At 33.2% G+C, this 15,473-nt stretch overlaps 1 protein-coding gene across 2 annotated transcripts in view; it reads left to right on the forward strand.

Annotated features, from left to right (window-relative positions):
• The window catches only part of PLXDC2 (plexin domain containing 2), a 518,304-nt gene that overhangs the window by 355,590 nt on the left and 147,241 nt on the right, over positions 1–15,473 (forward strand). For both annotated transcript variants that reach the window (XM_052000461.1, XM_052000460.1), the window contains exon 6: positions 3,721–3,839. In XM_052000461.1, the coding sequence (XP_051856421.1) occupies positions 3,721–3,839 (119 nt within the window). The remainder of the gene's footprint in view (positions 1–3,720; positions 3,840–15,473) is intronic.

The raw sequence follows: 15,473 nt of genomic DNA on the forward strand, positions 1-15,473 counted from the left end.
CTGTTTTAGAGAAATATTAGAGACGTTTCCAATAAAATAAGGGGTAAGCCTGTAGAGACTTACACGAACGGATGCTGAATGAAATGAGCAAGACCAGGAGATCATTATATACTTTAACAACAATATTTTATGATAATCAATTCTGGTGGGCATGGGTTTCTTCAACAATGAGATGAACCAAATCAATTCCATTTGTTCAATAATGAATAGAATCAGCTACACCCAGCAAAAGAACTCTGGGAAATGAGTATGAACCATTACATAGCATTTCTAATCCCTCTGTTTTTGTCTGCCTACATTTTTTATTTCCATCACAGGTTAATTGTACATAATTTCAAAGTCTGATTCTTCTTGTGCAGCAAAATAACTGTATAAATATGTATACATATATTGTATTTAACATATACTTTAACATGTATTGGTCTACCTACCATCTGGGGGAGGGAGTGGGGAGAAGGAGGGGAAAAATTGGAACAAAAGGTTTTGCAATTGTCAATGCTGATAAATTACCCATGCATATATCTCGTAAATAAAAAGCTATAATAGAATAAGGAGTAAGGTATTTCCATTATTGGCATAATTTTTTTTTTAGAATTTTGGAATTTTGGCCATAGAATTGAAAAGAAAAAAATATAAGGAGATGATTAAGTTAAGGTGGAAACAAAAATATCAATTTCTGTAGCTAATAAAATTAAAGAACATTAAATGTTCAATTGTAATAATTCCTAACTAATAATTTTATTAATTTCTATCATTAACAAAGCAGAATATAAAATTAGCCACAAATTTTACATTTCTGTATATTATAAAGGATAGAAAGAAGACATTTTACAGAAAATAGCTATAGAATATGTAAAATATTTTGAAATCCATTTTTGAAAACATCCAGAACTCTATCAATCTAACTCCAAAATGCTCTTTATAGGAATAATACTTATTAATTCTTTGCTATTGGAACATTATTATAAAATGACAATGCTAATGAAATTAATTTCATTAGCATTACCAAATTATCAAAGATTTAATTATTTACATATATACATTATATATAAATATATGTCCACTTAGAGGTATAATTTAAAGAGGGGGAAACAAAAGATCAAGATTTGCAAAATAAAAATTGTTTAAAAATGGTAGGGAGAGAGACATTGTAGTACCTGGTCTTAAACCATACTCTGACATCATCATCCTCCTCATCTTCATCCTCCTCCTCCTCATCATCATCATCACCATCACAAGAACAGCAACTATTTGGTGTAGTTAATATATATATATATATATATATAAGCTTAAATAGTAAAGAAATTTAAGAAAACAAAACTCAGAACCAAAATAACTGAAAAGCATTGAAGTTATTAAAACCAAGCTAGGATAAGGATTCACTATTTAACAGCAACTACTAAATAAACTGAAAAGTAATCTGTCAGAAATCATTAAGCTTACTACCATAAGTCAATTAGGAGAATATGAAGAATGTATCTGTTGTATCTAGGAACAAGAGAGAATTAATAAACAAATAAGGGATAGCCTTGCAAAATATAAAATAGATAACTTTGATAATATTAAATTTAAAAAGAGTTGCATAAATAGAACCAATGCAACCAAGATTAGAAGAAAAGCCAAAAACTAGGGAATTTTTTTTACAGCAAACATATAGAGAACTGGGTCAAATTCAGAGCAATATATATGTATATATGTATAAATATTCACATATACAAATATATAATGATATATATATATATATATGTATGTATATATATAAAGTCATTGCAACTAAAATGAAAAGAGAAACAGCTGAAGATAAAATCTTTTTATTTAACTTTTCTTTCTGTAAGAGAAGCTTGAATAAACAAATATGCATGTACATATGTGTGTGTGTATATATATATATGTATGTATATATATAGAGATAGATTCATTCTATACACACACATATACTATACACACAGATATATACAAATAGATATCTATTTATATTTTTCTCTCTCTTTTTGTGTGTGTGCATACATACATTTTTTGTTGAGTCAATCAGTCATATTCCACTCTTAGTGATCCCAAGGACCATAATGTTCATGAAGTTTTCTTTACAGAGATATTAGGATTGGGTTCAGTTAGGTTAAGACATTGATCAATTTCAAAATATCCTGAGAACAACCAGAAAAGTGAGGGAACCTATATTAATTAGAATGAGAGATGCAGCTGAAGGAATTGGGGATTTTTATTCTAGATTAGGGCAGATATATTGGGAACCTGATGGTTTCAAGTATTTGGGGAATATCATATTGAAGTCAAATTATTCCTATTCTGCTCAACTCTGAAAGGATGTGATTTATGATAATAAGAGGAAGATGTAAGAAGGCAAATACAGAGGAATTTCCTGACAATTATAATTTTCCAACAGTAAAATATTCCACCTTGCTATCTTATGTTACAAGTTATAATTTCATTCTTTCTAAAGATCTCTGAGCAAAATTTGATGCCTATTGGTTGAATATTTCATAGAGAAGATGCTTATACAAGTGTGAGTTAGACAAAATGGCTTCTGTGTTTTTTTCCAGTTCGGATATGCTACAATACATGCATAGAGGGAGTAACCAAAAAAGTATGGCTTTGACATATGTTATTTTAAAAAGAAACATTTCTAAGATTTCACACTCTTTAGGAGTGTCAGGCATCTATAATGTCTAAGCTGTCATTATACTTCAAAATCTAAATTTGCTTCAGAGAACTTTTACTAATCGGAGAAAATGAGAACTTTAAAAGAACCACACTAATTTGTTTTTTGTATCACATTTTTCCTGAATGCAAGAATGTGTTTTGCTCTTTTAAGTCTTTTGCAAGCTACATTTTTGGCATGACTTTTTAAGTTCCTTGAAAATTGTCTTTTATAACTACAAGAATGCACTCATTAAGGGGAAAAACTCTCATCTACCCTTTTTTTAAAATAAAATGTGCATAGTATCAGTTAAAATGAGAATATAAAATTCTTAGTGACTATATGGACTCATTAAAATATTTCCCAACTCAGATTTGCATGTTTATAGTTGTCTAGTAAATGCTGCCAGTATGTATCATCAAAATCTAAGGTTTGATGCTGAAGGCTTATATTGGTACACTTCAAGGATGCCATTGAAATCTCAGCCCAGAGGCCCTTTGAGCCACCTTCTAGCAGCCTCCAAGCACTGCAATAAACACAAAAATTCAGGCATTGGGAATCAAAATATATAATTCTCATTAGTAGTAAAGAAATATCTGCATAATGGCATAGCATAAAGCTAAATGTAAAAGAATGTTTTAGTTTTCATTTTTCTTTTTCTTGAATGGTTCTAGCCATTTAATGTGTTTCTTGTTCTTTCTGCATTTGTCAGATATATTTGAAGTCCCTCCAATGCACTTGGACTGTATTATGAAAGTGGCTCTGGGAAATTTAGAGAGGCAGCATCTATTAACATTAATGGGCTCCTAAGGCAAACTTTCTCACTTTGGGCTCAATATTAATCTCTTTCTGAAGTTATGGTTTTGCTGAATAGTTAAATAGATAATAGTGAATCCTTTTCTTTAAAAGAAAGTCAAATTTTCTTTTTCAACACTAACATGCCAATTAACTGCATAAAATCAAATAGCTTGAAGGAGAGCTATTTTTTTTTCAAATGAATGAATTCTTCCCAGATCATTGGTTAGTATGTTTTTCTTATATCATTCCTTCTTTGGGGTTTGTAGGCACAGCACTCGTCGTCCAGTGGGACCATGTACATCTTCAAGACAATTACAACCTAGGCAGTTTCACTTTCCAGGCTACTCTCCTCAGTGATGGGCGCATCATTTTCGGATACAAAGAAGTAAGTGGAATAAAAAGAATCCTTCTCCTTCTTCCCTCATCAAATTATATCAATGTCTATATATAAATATAGAATATAAATATAAATATATCTCTGGATATAGATACATATATGAAAACAATTGTGTTTCAGAATTTTTCCTAGCTTTCTTTTGGCTATTTTTCCTTCCTTAAAGTCCATAAAATTAAAGCTTTCTTACACTAAATACAAACTGTGTTTTTTTTTCTTTTCTATATTATGATGAAGAATGAAATACCTATTTTTAGTATGATAGCTTTGGAAACTATGATGTAAAAATCACCTACTAGCTCTTTGGTTATAACTCATGAACTTAACTGGTCTTTAATGACTGTCAGTATTTCATCAATTTCCTGTAAAAGAAAAGGGGTTACTGACCTACCCTTCTCCACATTGCTGATTGAAATATTTAACAAAGGAATACATTTGTCGGTTTGTTTTTTCATTACCAAAAGGTCAATTTTTTTTTTTAATACTAAGCGTTCTTATGAAATTCTGTCCTCAAAGTACAAAAAGAAAATAATGATCATAAACTTTAAGTAGTCATGAGTACAAGCCTTCATTGACTGTTTTAATTAAACTTAAGGAAGAACATTTAAAATGTGCATTTTTAGATGTCTCTGTGTTAGAAAGAGGTAATAGATAAGACTATGTGATGACATAGGAAACAGAATATTGGCTGTCATAAGTCTATCCTTCACAATAATATATTAGACTTGATTCATTGATAAAACAAACAACTACAGAATTGACTATTTCTTATCCTAGGCAATAGTAATGACCCTAAATTTAGTAAAGCAGAATTGAATTAGCCCAAAGGCAACATGAGTTGCACAAAATTAGAGAAGTTACCCCAAATGTTCCTATAGATTATTTGTGTCCAACCTGTGGTAAAGTTTTCCAAGGTCATACTGATCGATCAACCATAGTCAGACATACTATAACTTGACTATGACACAGCAATGTCAATTTTGTGAATGATCTCCAATAGAAATTGGAAATAATAATAACAGAGAATTAAATTCCAGGACCACAAAACTCAGGTGGAATAATATTACTAGTATAGGATAACCATCATCATCCTACTGTAGTGACTGCTTTCCAAAATTTTCCTTGTCCAAAATTTTCAAGTCAATCTGCCAAAAATTATTTACCCTCTGTGGGATGCTCTCTCTAATTTCATGTTGGAAAGATTCCTATATGGGAGAGTCATTTTATTTGGCAATATGTGGGAAATTTTAGTCTAGTAGTTGGAAATTGCAGGTATGTAAATATGAGCTAAACATAAAGAAAAATCACAAACTATCCAAAGTAAAATGCTATATCTGAGCTGAGAAGAAGTTCCTTGTCATTTGAATTCCTTAAGTGATTACTTTTTGTGAATGCTGTAAGGAGAATCCATGATTTCTTCTGCCCCTGAAAATTCTAAAATTCTATACTCAGTGAGAAAATAAAATTTAATTACAGACCAAATTTTCTAGACTGCATGTAGTGGATAAAAGAAGAGAAACATTTTAAGTTGAAAATGATAAGTTTTGGAGAGATTTATAATTTGTAGGAGCCATCTCCTATGCTTTGAAAATGTCAAATGTAGGAGTGAGTTATTTCCATAGGAAAATCCATTTTGTAACTTTTAAATATATATGTCACATTACTCATCTAACAAGTGGAAGATATTACAACAGAAAAAGAGAACATTGCTTAATCAAAAAGACCTGAGTTCACATTTCATCTTAGTGTTTTGTTTTGTTTTGTTTTGCTTTGTTTTGTTTGCTAGCTATTAACAGTTTTAGGAAAGCCACATCTCTGGGACTCAGGTTCCTCATCTGTAAAATAGAGAATTAAGCATGATGGTACCTGAGCTTCTTTCCAGGTCTAAATCTTTGATACTATAATCTTTTATTTTATAGAGGGAATATAACTTCCATCTCATTTTCATCCAAACTTATAATTAGCTTAGGGATTATCATAGTTAGCTAAGTAGCACAGTAGACAACATAGTCAAGAAGACCTTGTTCCATTTTGGTCTCGGATACTTGCTAATTGTATAACTCTGGGCAAACCTCTGATTGCCTTAGTTGCTTCAACTGTAAAATGGAAGTAAAATGGGGTATCTACTTGGAAGGTTAAAGGGATATGAAACAATATTGGCAGAATACTTGACATAGTGCATAACACATAGTAGTGCTTAAGTAATAATTATTTCTTAAGATCTTTATCTTCTCTATTTGGGATGGGAGGAAGTGTGACATTGTGAAAAAAAGTATCTGCTTTGGAGCCAATAAAATGTAGGGTAAATCCTGCCTCTTACATATACTATTCCTGTGACCACAGACAAGTTAGATATCCTTTCAGTGCCCCAGTCAACTAAGACTGGAAATTATAAACATGTTGCTATTCTGTATTTGTTTGAGCAATTTTGACATCGTAAGTTCCTTACATTAATACAAAACGGCATCTTTTGCAAAAGATGAAATGGGGGACTTCTGGCCAAGATGGCGGAGATGAGGCACACAGTGGTGTAAACTCCTCGTTTTCTCTCAGAATCCATTTCATGACAAGCCTCTGAATTAATGCTTGACTGAAAAAAAAAACCCACAAATAGTTACCAAGAGAAGCCATCCTTGAGATTCGCCAGGAAAGGGTAAAGTGGGGGTAGTACATCTCATGAAGAGGCAAAGGAAACCTATTATATCTGAGAGAAAGAATGGAGGGGGATGAATATAGTGGGTATCTTACTGCCTTCAGAATTGGCTTTAAGAGAAAAATTTTAGACATATTCAATTTATTGTGAAACTTCTCCCACCTCATTGAAAAGTGAGAAGGGAAAAGTGAAAAGGGAAGGAATAAGCTAAGCGGAAGGGAATACGGAAACTCTGAGGGAAAGGGGTAAGATGGGGGAGGAACTCTAAGGCACGGGGGGAGGGATATTAAAAAGGGAAGGCTGTGAGAAGCAAGTGGCACTCACAAGCTTAATACTGGGAAGGGGTAGAAGGGGGGAAAGAAAGAAGAAAAGCATAAACAGGGGTTAACAAGATGGCAAGTAATACAGAATTGGTCATTTTAACCATAAATGTGAATGGGGTAAACTCCCCCATAAAGAGGAAGCGGTTAGCAGAATGGATTAAAAGCCAGAATCCTACAATATGTTGTTTACAGGAAACACACCTGAAGCGGGGAAATACATGCAGAGTAAAGGTCAAAGGTTGGAGTAAAATCTACTATGCTTCAGGTGAAGTCAAAAAAGAAGGAGTAGCCATCCTGATCTCAGATCAAGCTAAAGCAAAAATTGATCTAATTAAAAGAGATAAGGAAGGGCACTATATCTTGCTAAAGGGTAGCATAGATAATGAAGCAATATCAATATTAAACATATATGCACCAAGTGGTGTAGCATCTAAATTCTTAAAAGAGAAATTAAGAGAGCTGCAAGAAGAAATAGATAGTAAAACTATAATAGTGGGAGATCTCAACCTTGCACTCTCAGAATTAGATAAATCAAACCACAAAATAAATAAGAAAGAAGTCAAAGAGGTAAATAGAATACTAGAAAAATTAGAAATTAGATATGATAGGTTCTGGAGAAAACATAATGGAGACAGAAAGGAATACACTTTCTTTTCAGCAGTTCATGGAACCTATACAAAAATTGACCATATATTAGGACCTAAAAACCTCAAACTCAAATGCAGTAAGGCAGAAATAGTAAATGCATCCTTTTCAGACCATGATGCAATGAAAATTACATTCAACAAAAAGCCAGGGGAAAGTAGACCAAAAAATAATTGGAAACTAAATAATCACTAAAGAATGATTGGGTGAAACAGCAAATTATAGACATAATTAATAACTTCATCCAAGAAAACGATAATAATGAGACATCATACCAAAATGTATGGGATGCAGCCAAAGCGGTAATAAGGGGAAATTTCATATCTCTAGAGGCCTATTTGTATAAAATAGAGAAAGAGAAAGTCAATGAATTGGGTTTGCAACTAAAAATGCTAGAAAAGGAACAAATTAAAAACCTCCAGTCAAACACTAAACTTGAAATTCTAAAAATAAAAGGAGAGATCAATAAAATTGAAAGTAAAAAAACTATTGAATTGATTAACAAAACTAAGAGTTGGTTCTATGAAAAAACCAACAAAATAGACAAACTCTTAGTAAATCTGATTAAAAAAGGAAAGAGGAAAATCAAATTGTTAGTCTTAAAAATGAAAAGGGAGAACTCGCCACTAACAAAGAGGAAATTAGAGCAATAATTAGGAGTTACTTTGCCCAACTTTATGCCAATAAATTCGACAACTTAAATGAAATAGAAAAATACCTCCAAGAATATAGCTTGCCCAAACTAACAGAGGAAGAAGTAAATATCCTAAACAGTCCCATCTCAGAAAAAGAAATAGAACAAGCTATTAACCAACTTCCTAAGAAAAAATCCCCAGGACCAGATGGATTTACATGTGAATTCTACCAAACAATTAACTCCAATGCTAAATAAACTATTTGAAAAAATAGGGATTGAAGGAGTCCTACCCAACTCCTTTTATGACACAGACATGGTACTGATACCTAAACCAGGTAGGCTGAAGGCAGAGAAAGAAAATTATAGACCAATCTCCCTAATGAATATTGATGCTAAAATCTTAAATAAAATATTAGCAAAAAGATTACAGAAAATCATCCCCAGGATAATGCACTATGACCAAGTAGGATTTATACCAGGAATGCAGGGCTGGTTCAATATTAGGAAAACTATTAGCATAATCGACTATATCAATAAACAACCAAACAAAAATCATATGATCATCTCAATAGATGCAGAAAAAGCATTTGATAAAATCCAACATCCATTCCTAATAAAAACACTTGAGAGCATAGGAATAAATGGACTTTTCCTTACAATACTTAGGAGCATATATTTGAAACCATCAGTAAGCATCATATGCAAGGGGGAAAAACTGGAATCTTTCCCAGTAAGTTCTGGAGTGAAGCAAGGTTGCCCACTATCACCATCATTATTCAATATTGTATTAGAAACACTAGCCTCTGCAATAAGAGTAAAGAAAGAGATTACAGGAATTAGAGTAGGCAATAAGGAAACCAACTTATCACTCTTTGCAGATGATATGATGGTATACCTAGAGAACCCCAGAGATTCTACTAAAAAGCTATTAGAAATAATTCATAATTTTAGCAAAGTAGCAGGATACAAAATAAATCCCCATAAATCCTCAGCATTTTTATACATCACCAACAAAATCCAACAGCAAGAGATACAAAGAGAAATTCCATTCAAAATAACTGTCGATGGCATAAAATATTTGGGAATCTATCTACCAAAGGAAAGTCAGGAATTATATGAGCAAAATTACAAAAACCTTTCCACACAAATAAAGTCAGAGTTAAATAATTGGAAAACTATTAAGTGCTCTTGGATAGGCAGAGCGAATATAATAAAGATGACAATACTCCCTAAACTAATCTATTTATTTAGTGCTATACCAATCAGACTTTCAAGAAAATATTTTAATGATCTAGAAAAAAATAACAAAATTCATATGTAACAATGAAAGGTCGAGAATCTCAAGGGAATTAATGAAAAAAAAATCAAATGAAGGTGGCCTAGCTGTACCTGATCTAAAATTATATTATAAAGCAGCAGTCACCAAAACCATTTGGTATTGGCTAAGAAATAGATTAGTTGATCAGTGGAATAGGTTAGGTTCACAAGACAGAATAGTCAACTATAGCAATCTAGTGTTTGACAAACCCAAAGACCCTAACTTTTGGGATAAGAATTCATTATTTGATAAAAACTGCTGGGATAACTGGAAATTAATATGGCAGAAATTAGGCATGGACCCATACTTAACAACATATACCAAGATAAGATAAAAATGGGTCCATGATCTAGGCATAAAGAACGAGATTATAAATAAATTAGAGGAACATAGGATAGTTTATCTCTCAGACTTGTGGAGGAGAAAGAAATTTGTGACCAAATATGAACTAGAGACCATTACTGATCACAAAATAGGAAATTTTGATTATATCAAATTAAAAAGTCTTTTGTACAAACAAAACTAATGCAAACAAGATTAGAAGGGAAGCAACAAGCTGGGAAAACATCTTCACAGTTAAAGGTTCTGATAAAGGCCTCATTTCCAAAATATATAGAGAACTGACTCAAATTTATAAGAAATCAAGCCATTCTCCAATTGATAAATGGTCAAAGGATATGAACAGACAATTTTCAGAGGATGAAATTGAAACTATTACCACTCATATGAAAGAGTGTTCCAAATCATTATTGATCAGAGAAATGCAAATTAAGACAACTCTGAGATACCACTACACACCTATCAGATTGGCTAAGATGACAGGAAAAAATAATGATGACTGTTGGAGGGGATGTGGGAAAACTGGGACACTGATGCATTGTTGGTGGAGTTGTGAACGAATCCAACCATTCTGGAGAGCAATTTGGAACTATTCCCAAAAAGTTATCAAATTGTGCATACCCTTTGATCCAGCTTTGTTTCTATTGAGCTATTGGGCAAAGAAATACTAAAGAAGGGAAAGGGACCTGTGTGTGCCAAAATGTTTGTGACAGCCCTGTTTGTAGTGTCTAGAAACTGGAAATTGAATGCCCATCAATTGGAGAATGGCGGGGTAAATTGTGGTATATGAATGTTATGGAATATTATTGTTCTGTAATAAATGACCAGCAGGATGAATACAGAGAGGACTGGCGAGACTTACATGAACTGATGCTAAGTGAAATGAGCAGAACTAGGAGATCATTATACACTTCAACAATGATACTGTATGAGGATGTATTCTGGTGGAAGTGGATAATTTTGACAAAGGGAAGATCTAACTCAGTTTCAGTTGATAAATGATGGACAAAAGCAGCTACACCCAAAGAAAGAACACTGGGAAATGAATGTAAACTATTTGCATTTTTTGTTTTTCTTCCCGGGTTATTTTTACCTTCTGAATCCAATTCTCCCTGTGCAACAAGAGAACTGTTCGGTTCTGCAAACATATATTGTATCTAGGATATACTGCAACATATCTAACATATATAGGACTGCTTGCCATCTAGGGGAGGAGGGGGAGGGAGGGGAAAAATCGGAACAGAAGTGAGTGCAAGGGATAATGTTGTAAAAAAAAAATTACCCTGGCATGGTTTTTGTCAATAAAAAGTTATTATATATAAAAAAAGATGAAATGAAAAACTAGAATGCAAATGGAATATCAGCAGAGTCAATCCATCTATCATTAGCATTTGAAAACAATCTACTACTTTTCATAGAGAGACTAGAGAATGACAGGATCAATTTGAAATGAATACTATTGTTTTTCTTTAGTTTTTAACTTCAGTGGTAAGACTCTTGGCATCTTCATCTAGGGTCAACATGGTCTAAAGTTTTAAAGCATAAATTCAAGCTTTGTAAAAAAAAAAAAAAAAAAAGGTAGTTTCATATTATAACTCTGGCCTTCCTCTGATTTCTGTTATCAAAATATTGTCAAGTTTATTTACTCTGTTCCCAATAAGCTTTTCTCATGGCAGATTAATAGTTTAGTATTTCTGTTTTCCCTTTATTGTGGGTTTGACATTCTCCAAGTAAAATGCTAGTCTGCTTTTATCAAAAGCAATTTTCCATTGTGGTTTTCCTGTATTTTGTCATATGGTATTAAGTGAATGTGCAGAGAGGATATTTTCTTGAGTTTTTTTTTTTCCTCTCTCTTGTCTTACTGTATATCTCCCCTTTGCACTCAAAGTCTTTATAGAAGTAATCTGATTATGTTTTTCATCTCATAAGCCTTAACTTAGTTTGAACAAGAAGAATGTTTCATCTTCGGTTTATCTATGTGTTGTTACCAGGGGTTAATGATTTCCTTTTATTTGAAAATTCTACATTATAAAAAAAAGGTAGTTTCATATTATATCTATGGCCTTTTGCGGGGGGGAGAAGATAAGTTTATATTTGGAACTCTGGTTACTAAAGAAGTTTGATGATTCTGGATGTGTAGACACAATTATTGCTCTTAATTTGGTGAATAAAGAAGAACTATGGTAGCAAGATAAAGATAAGATCAAAGTATTTTCTACTTTGCACCCACCAGATTGAATTGTTAAAACAAATTTTATTATTTGGGGCCAAAATATATTCATGAAAAAAGGTTTAAAAGACTAGCATGATTCCTTTTTTTTTTTTTTTTGAACAACTTATCATCCCAGCCTGCTAATTACTTCACAGCAGCATTGTAGAATATACTATGTCCTGAATTAAACATTTTTTTTAATTAAAATCTTTCATTATGACCTATGTACAGGGTAAAGATGAATGAGCTAGATAATATAGTACTCTGGCATAGTTTTGACCTGGAGAAGCTCTGCAATCATATTTATTGTTGTGACTAAACAATTGTATTAAATAAAGCATAAATGCAATTATCATGGTGAGTATGCTTGCTGGGGCCTCTATGTGGATCAGAATTTGTTACTATTTCTCTCCTTGACCATCTCTCAGTCCCCTCAAATAAGAGAGGTAAATCCATGAGCAACTTTGCCTATACCTATTTTCACTTTTCATCCTAAATAATATAGTTGTCGTTGTTGTGTTTAACCTGGAGGAAGTTCTTCAGCGGTATGCCATAGATGCCTGTACTTTGCCCTGCTTTATCCAACATGTCTTTCAGTGATTTTGATAGAGATATATCTGAACTTATCAATTTTGTGGATTCCTCAAACATTACTAAGAATATTTGGTTTGTAGAACATTGTTCTAGACTTTGGCAACCCTAAAAGTTAGTTAAAACAAAATCTCTTGTCTCATGAAGCTTATTGTCTTGCCAAGGAAAAATACCCAAGTACCAGTAAATCAGATAAAATGTATGAAAAATAAAATGTTTTGTTAGGTAAAGATTTTTACTGAGAGAAGGATAAATGGAAAGCATGATGGAGTTATTTAGTTTGGACTTACAGGATATCAGTGGAGTGTGCAAAATTTCACTTTGCTTATTGTTGACTTTACAAGGGTTTTGGAAAAATATGCTATCAAAGATTTTTTTTTCCAAGCCGAATTTCATTCATGCATCTAATACAGATAGACCAGAATGATGAATTAAATAAGGTAAATTTTTTAAAATAACTTTTTATTGATAGAACTCATGCCAGGGTAATTTTTTACAACATTTTCCCTTGCATTCACTTCCATTCCGATTTTTCTCCTCCCTCCCTCCACCCCCTCCCCCAGATGGCAAGCAATCCTTTACATGTTGACTAGGTTACAGTATATCCTGGATACAATATACGTGTGCAGAACAGAACAGTTTTCTTGTTGCACAGGGAGAATTGAATTCAGAAGGTATGAATAACCCAGGAAGAAAAATAGTTCACATTCATCAACCAGTGTTCTTTCTTTGGGTGTAGCTGCTTCTGCCCATCTTTGATCAATTGAGACTTAATTAGCTCTCTTTATCTAAGAGATTCACTTCCATCAGAATACATCCTCAAACAGTATCATTGTTGAGGTATATAATGATCTCCTGGTTCTGCTCATTTCACTTAGCATCAGTTCATGTAAGTCTCTCCAGTCCTCTCTGTATTCATCCTGCTGGTCATTTCTTACAGAACAATAATATTCCATAACATTCATATACCACAATTTGCTCAACCATTCTCCAATTGATGGGCATCCATTCATTTTCCATCTTCTAGTCACTACAAATAGGGCTGCCACAAACATTTTGGCACATACAGGTCCCTTTCCCTTCTTTAGTATCTCTTTGGGGTATAAGCCCAGTAGAAACACTGCTGGATCAAAGGGTATGCACAGTTTGATAACTTTTTGAGCATAGTTCCAAATTGCTCTCCAGAATGGCTGGATGTGTTCACAATTCCACCAACAATGTATCAGTATCCCTGTTTTCCCACATCCCCTCCAACATTCCACATTATCTTTCCCTGTCACTCTAGCCAATCTGACAGGTGTGTAGTGGTATCTCAGAGTTGTCTTAATTTTAAATAAGGTAAATTTTAATAGACAACAGTACTGGAAGAGACTAGGTTAAATTGTAACTCACATTTTTTATTTTTATAAAATAATTATAACTTTTTATTGACAGAACCCATGCCTGGGTAATTTTTTACAACATTATCCCTTGCACTCGCTTCTGTTCTGATTTTTCCCCTCCCTTCCTCCATCCCTTCCCCCAGATAGCAAACAGTCCTCTACATGTTAAATATGTCACAGTATATCCTAGATACAATATATGTGTGCAGAACCAAACAGTTCTCTTGTTGCACAGGGAGAATTGGCTTCAGAAGGTAAAAATAACCCGGGAAGAAAAACAAAAATGCAAACAGTTTACGTCCATTTCCCAATGTTCTTTCTTTGGGTGTAGCTGCTTCTGTCCATCACTGATCAATTGAAACTGAGTTAGCTCTTCTCTTTGTTGAAGAAATTCACTTCCATCAGAATACATCCTCATACAGTATCGTTGTTGAAGTGTATAATGATCTCTTGGTTCTGCTCATTTCACTTAGCATCAGGTCATGTAAGTCTCGCCAGTCCTCTCTGTATTCATCCTGCTGGTCATTTCTTACAGAACAATAATATTCCATAACATTCATATACCACAATTTACCCAGCCATTCTCCAATTGATGGGCATCCATTCATTTTCCAGCTTCTAGCCACTACAAACAGGGCTGCCACAAACATTTTGGTACATACAGGTCCCTTTCCCTTCTTTAGTATCTCTTTGGGGTATAAGCCCAGTAGAAACACTGCTGGATCAAAGGGTATGCACAGTTTGATAACTTTTTGGGCATAATTCCAGATTGCTCTCCAGAATAGTTGGGTTCATTCACAACTCCACCAACAATGCATTAGTGTCCCAGTTTTCTCGCATCCCCTCCAACATTGATCATTATTTTTTCCTGTCATCTTAGCCAATCTGACAGGTGTATAGTGGTATCTCAGAGTTGTCTTAATTTGCATTTCTCTGATCAGTAGTGATTTGGAACACTTTCATATGTAACTCCCATCTTTAAAAAAAAAAAAAGGATTTTGTATACCTAGTAGTATACCATGGACTCAAGTTGAGTTACCAGATTATGAGTATCTCTAAAACTAGTGTGATTTCTGGGTATATTATTATTAATATCATGTCCAGATATGTTTGAGATCTGGTCAGACTATTCATAGAGTGTGATTGTAGTTGTTTTAGTTAAGAGAGATATTTGCAAGCATATCAAGAATAGGAGAACCAGAATGATAAGGGCTTTGAGAAGACAGTTCCTATAAGAAATAGGGGTGTTTACATTAGAAAAAAAAATCTCACTCACAAAAAGTACATCATAGGCTCTTCAAATGTGTGAAAATATATCATATGATGAAAGGATTTAGAATCATTTTAGGTGCTTTCAGAGGGCAGAAAGAAAACAAGAGGGATAAAAATTGTTCCATAAAAAGATCTTAATAATTTTAGTTATTCCTAAATACAATGGGCTTCCTTGAGAAGTAAGGCATTTCTCAGCCCAGTTCTCTAGAGACTAGATGACCTCAATGTAAACATAATGTGGAGGACATTGCTG

Source organism: Antechinus flavipes, chromosome 5 (assembly GCF_016432865.1).
Source record: "Antechinus flavipes isolate AdamAnt ecotype Samford, QLD, Australia chromosome 5, AdamAnt_v2, whole genome shotgun sequence".
Classification (NCBI taxonomy): domain Eukaryota; kingdom Metazoa; phylum Chordata; class Mammalia; order Dasyuromorphia; family Dasyuridae; genus Antechinus; species Antechinus flavipes.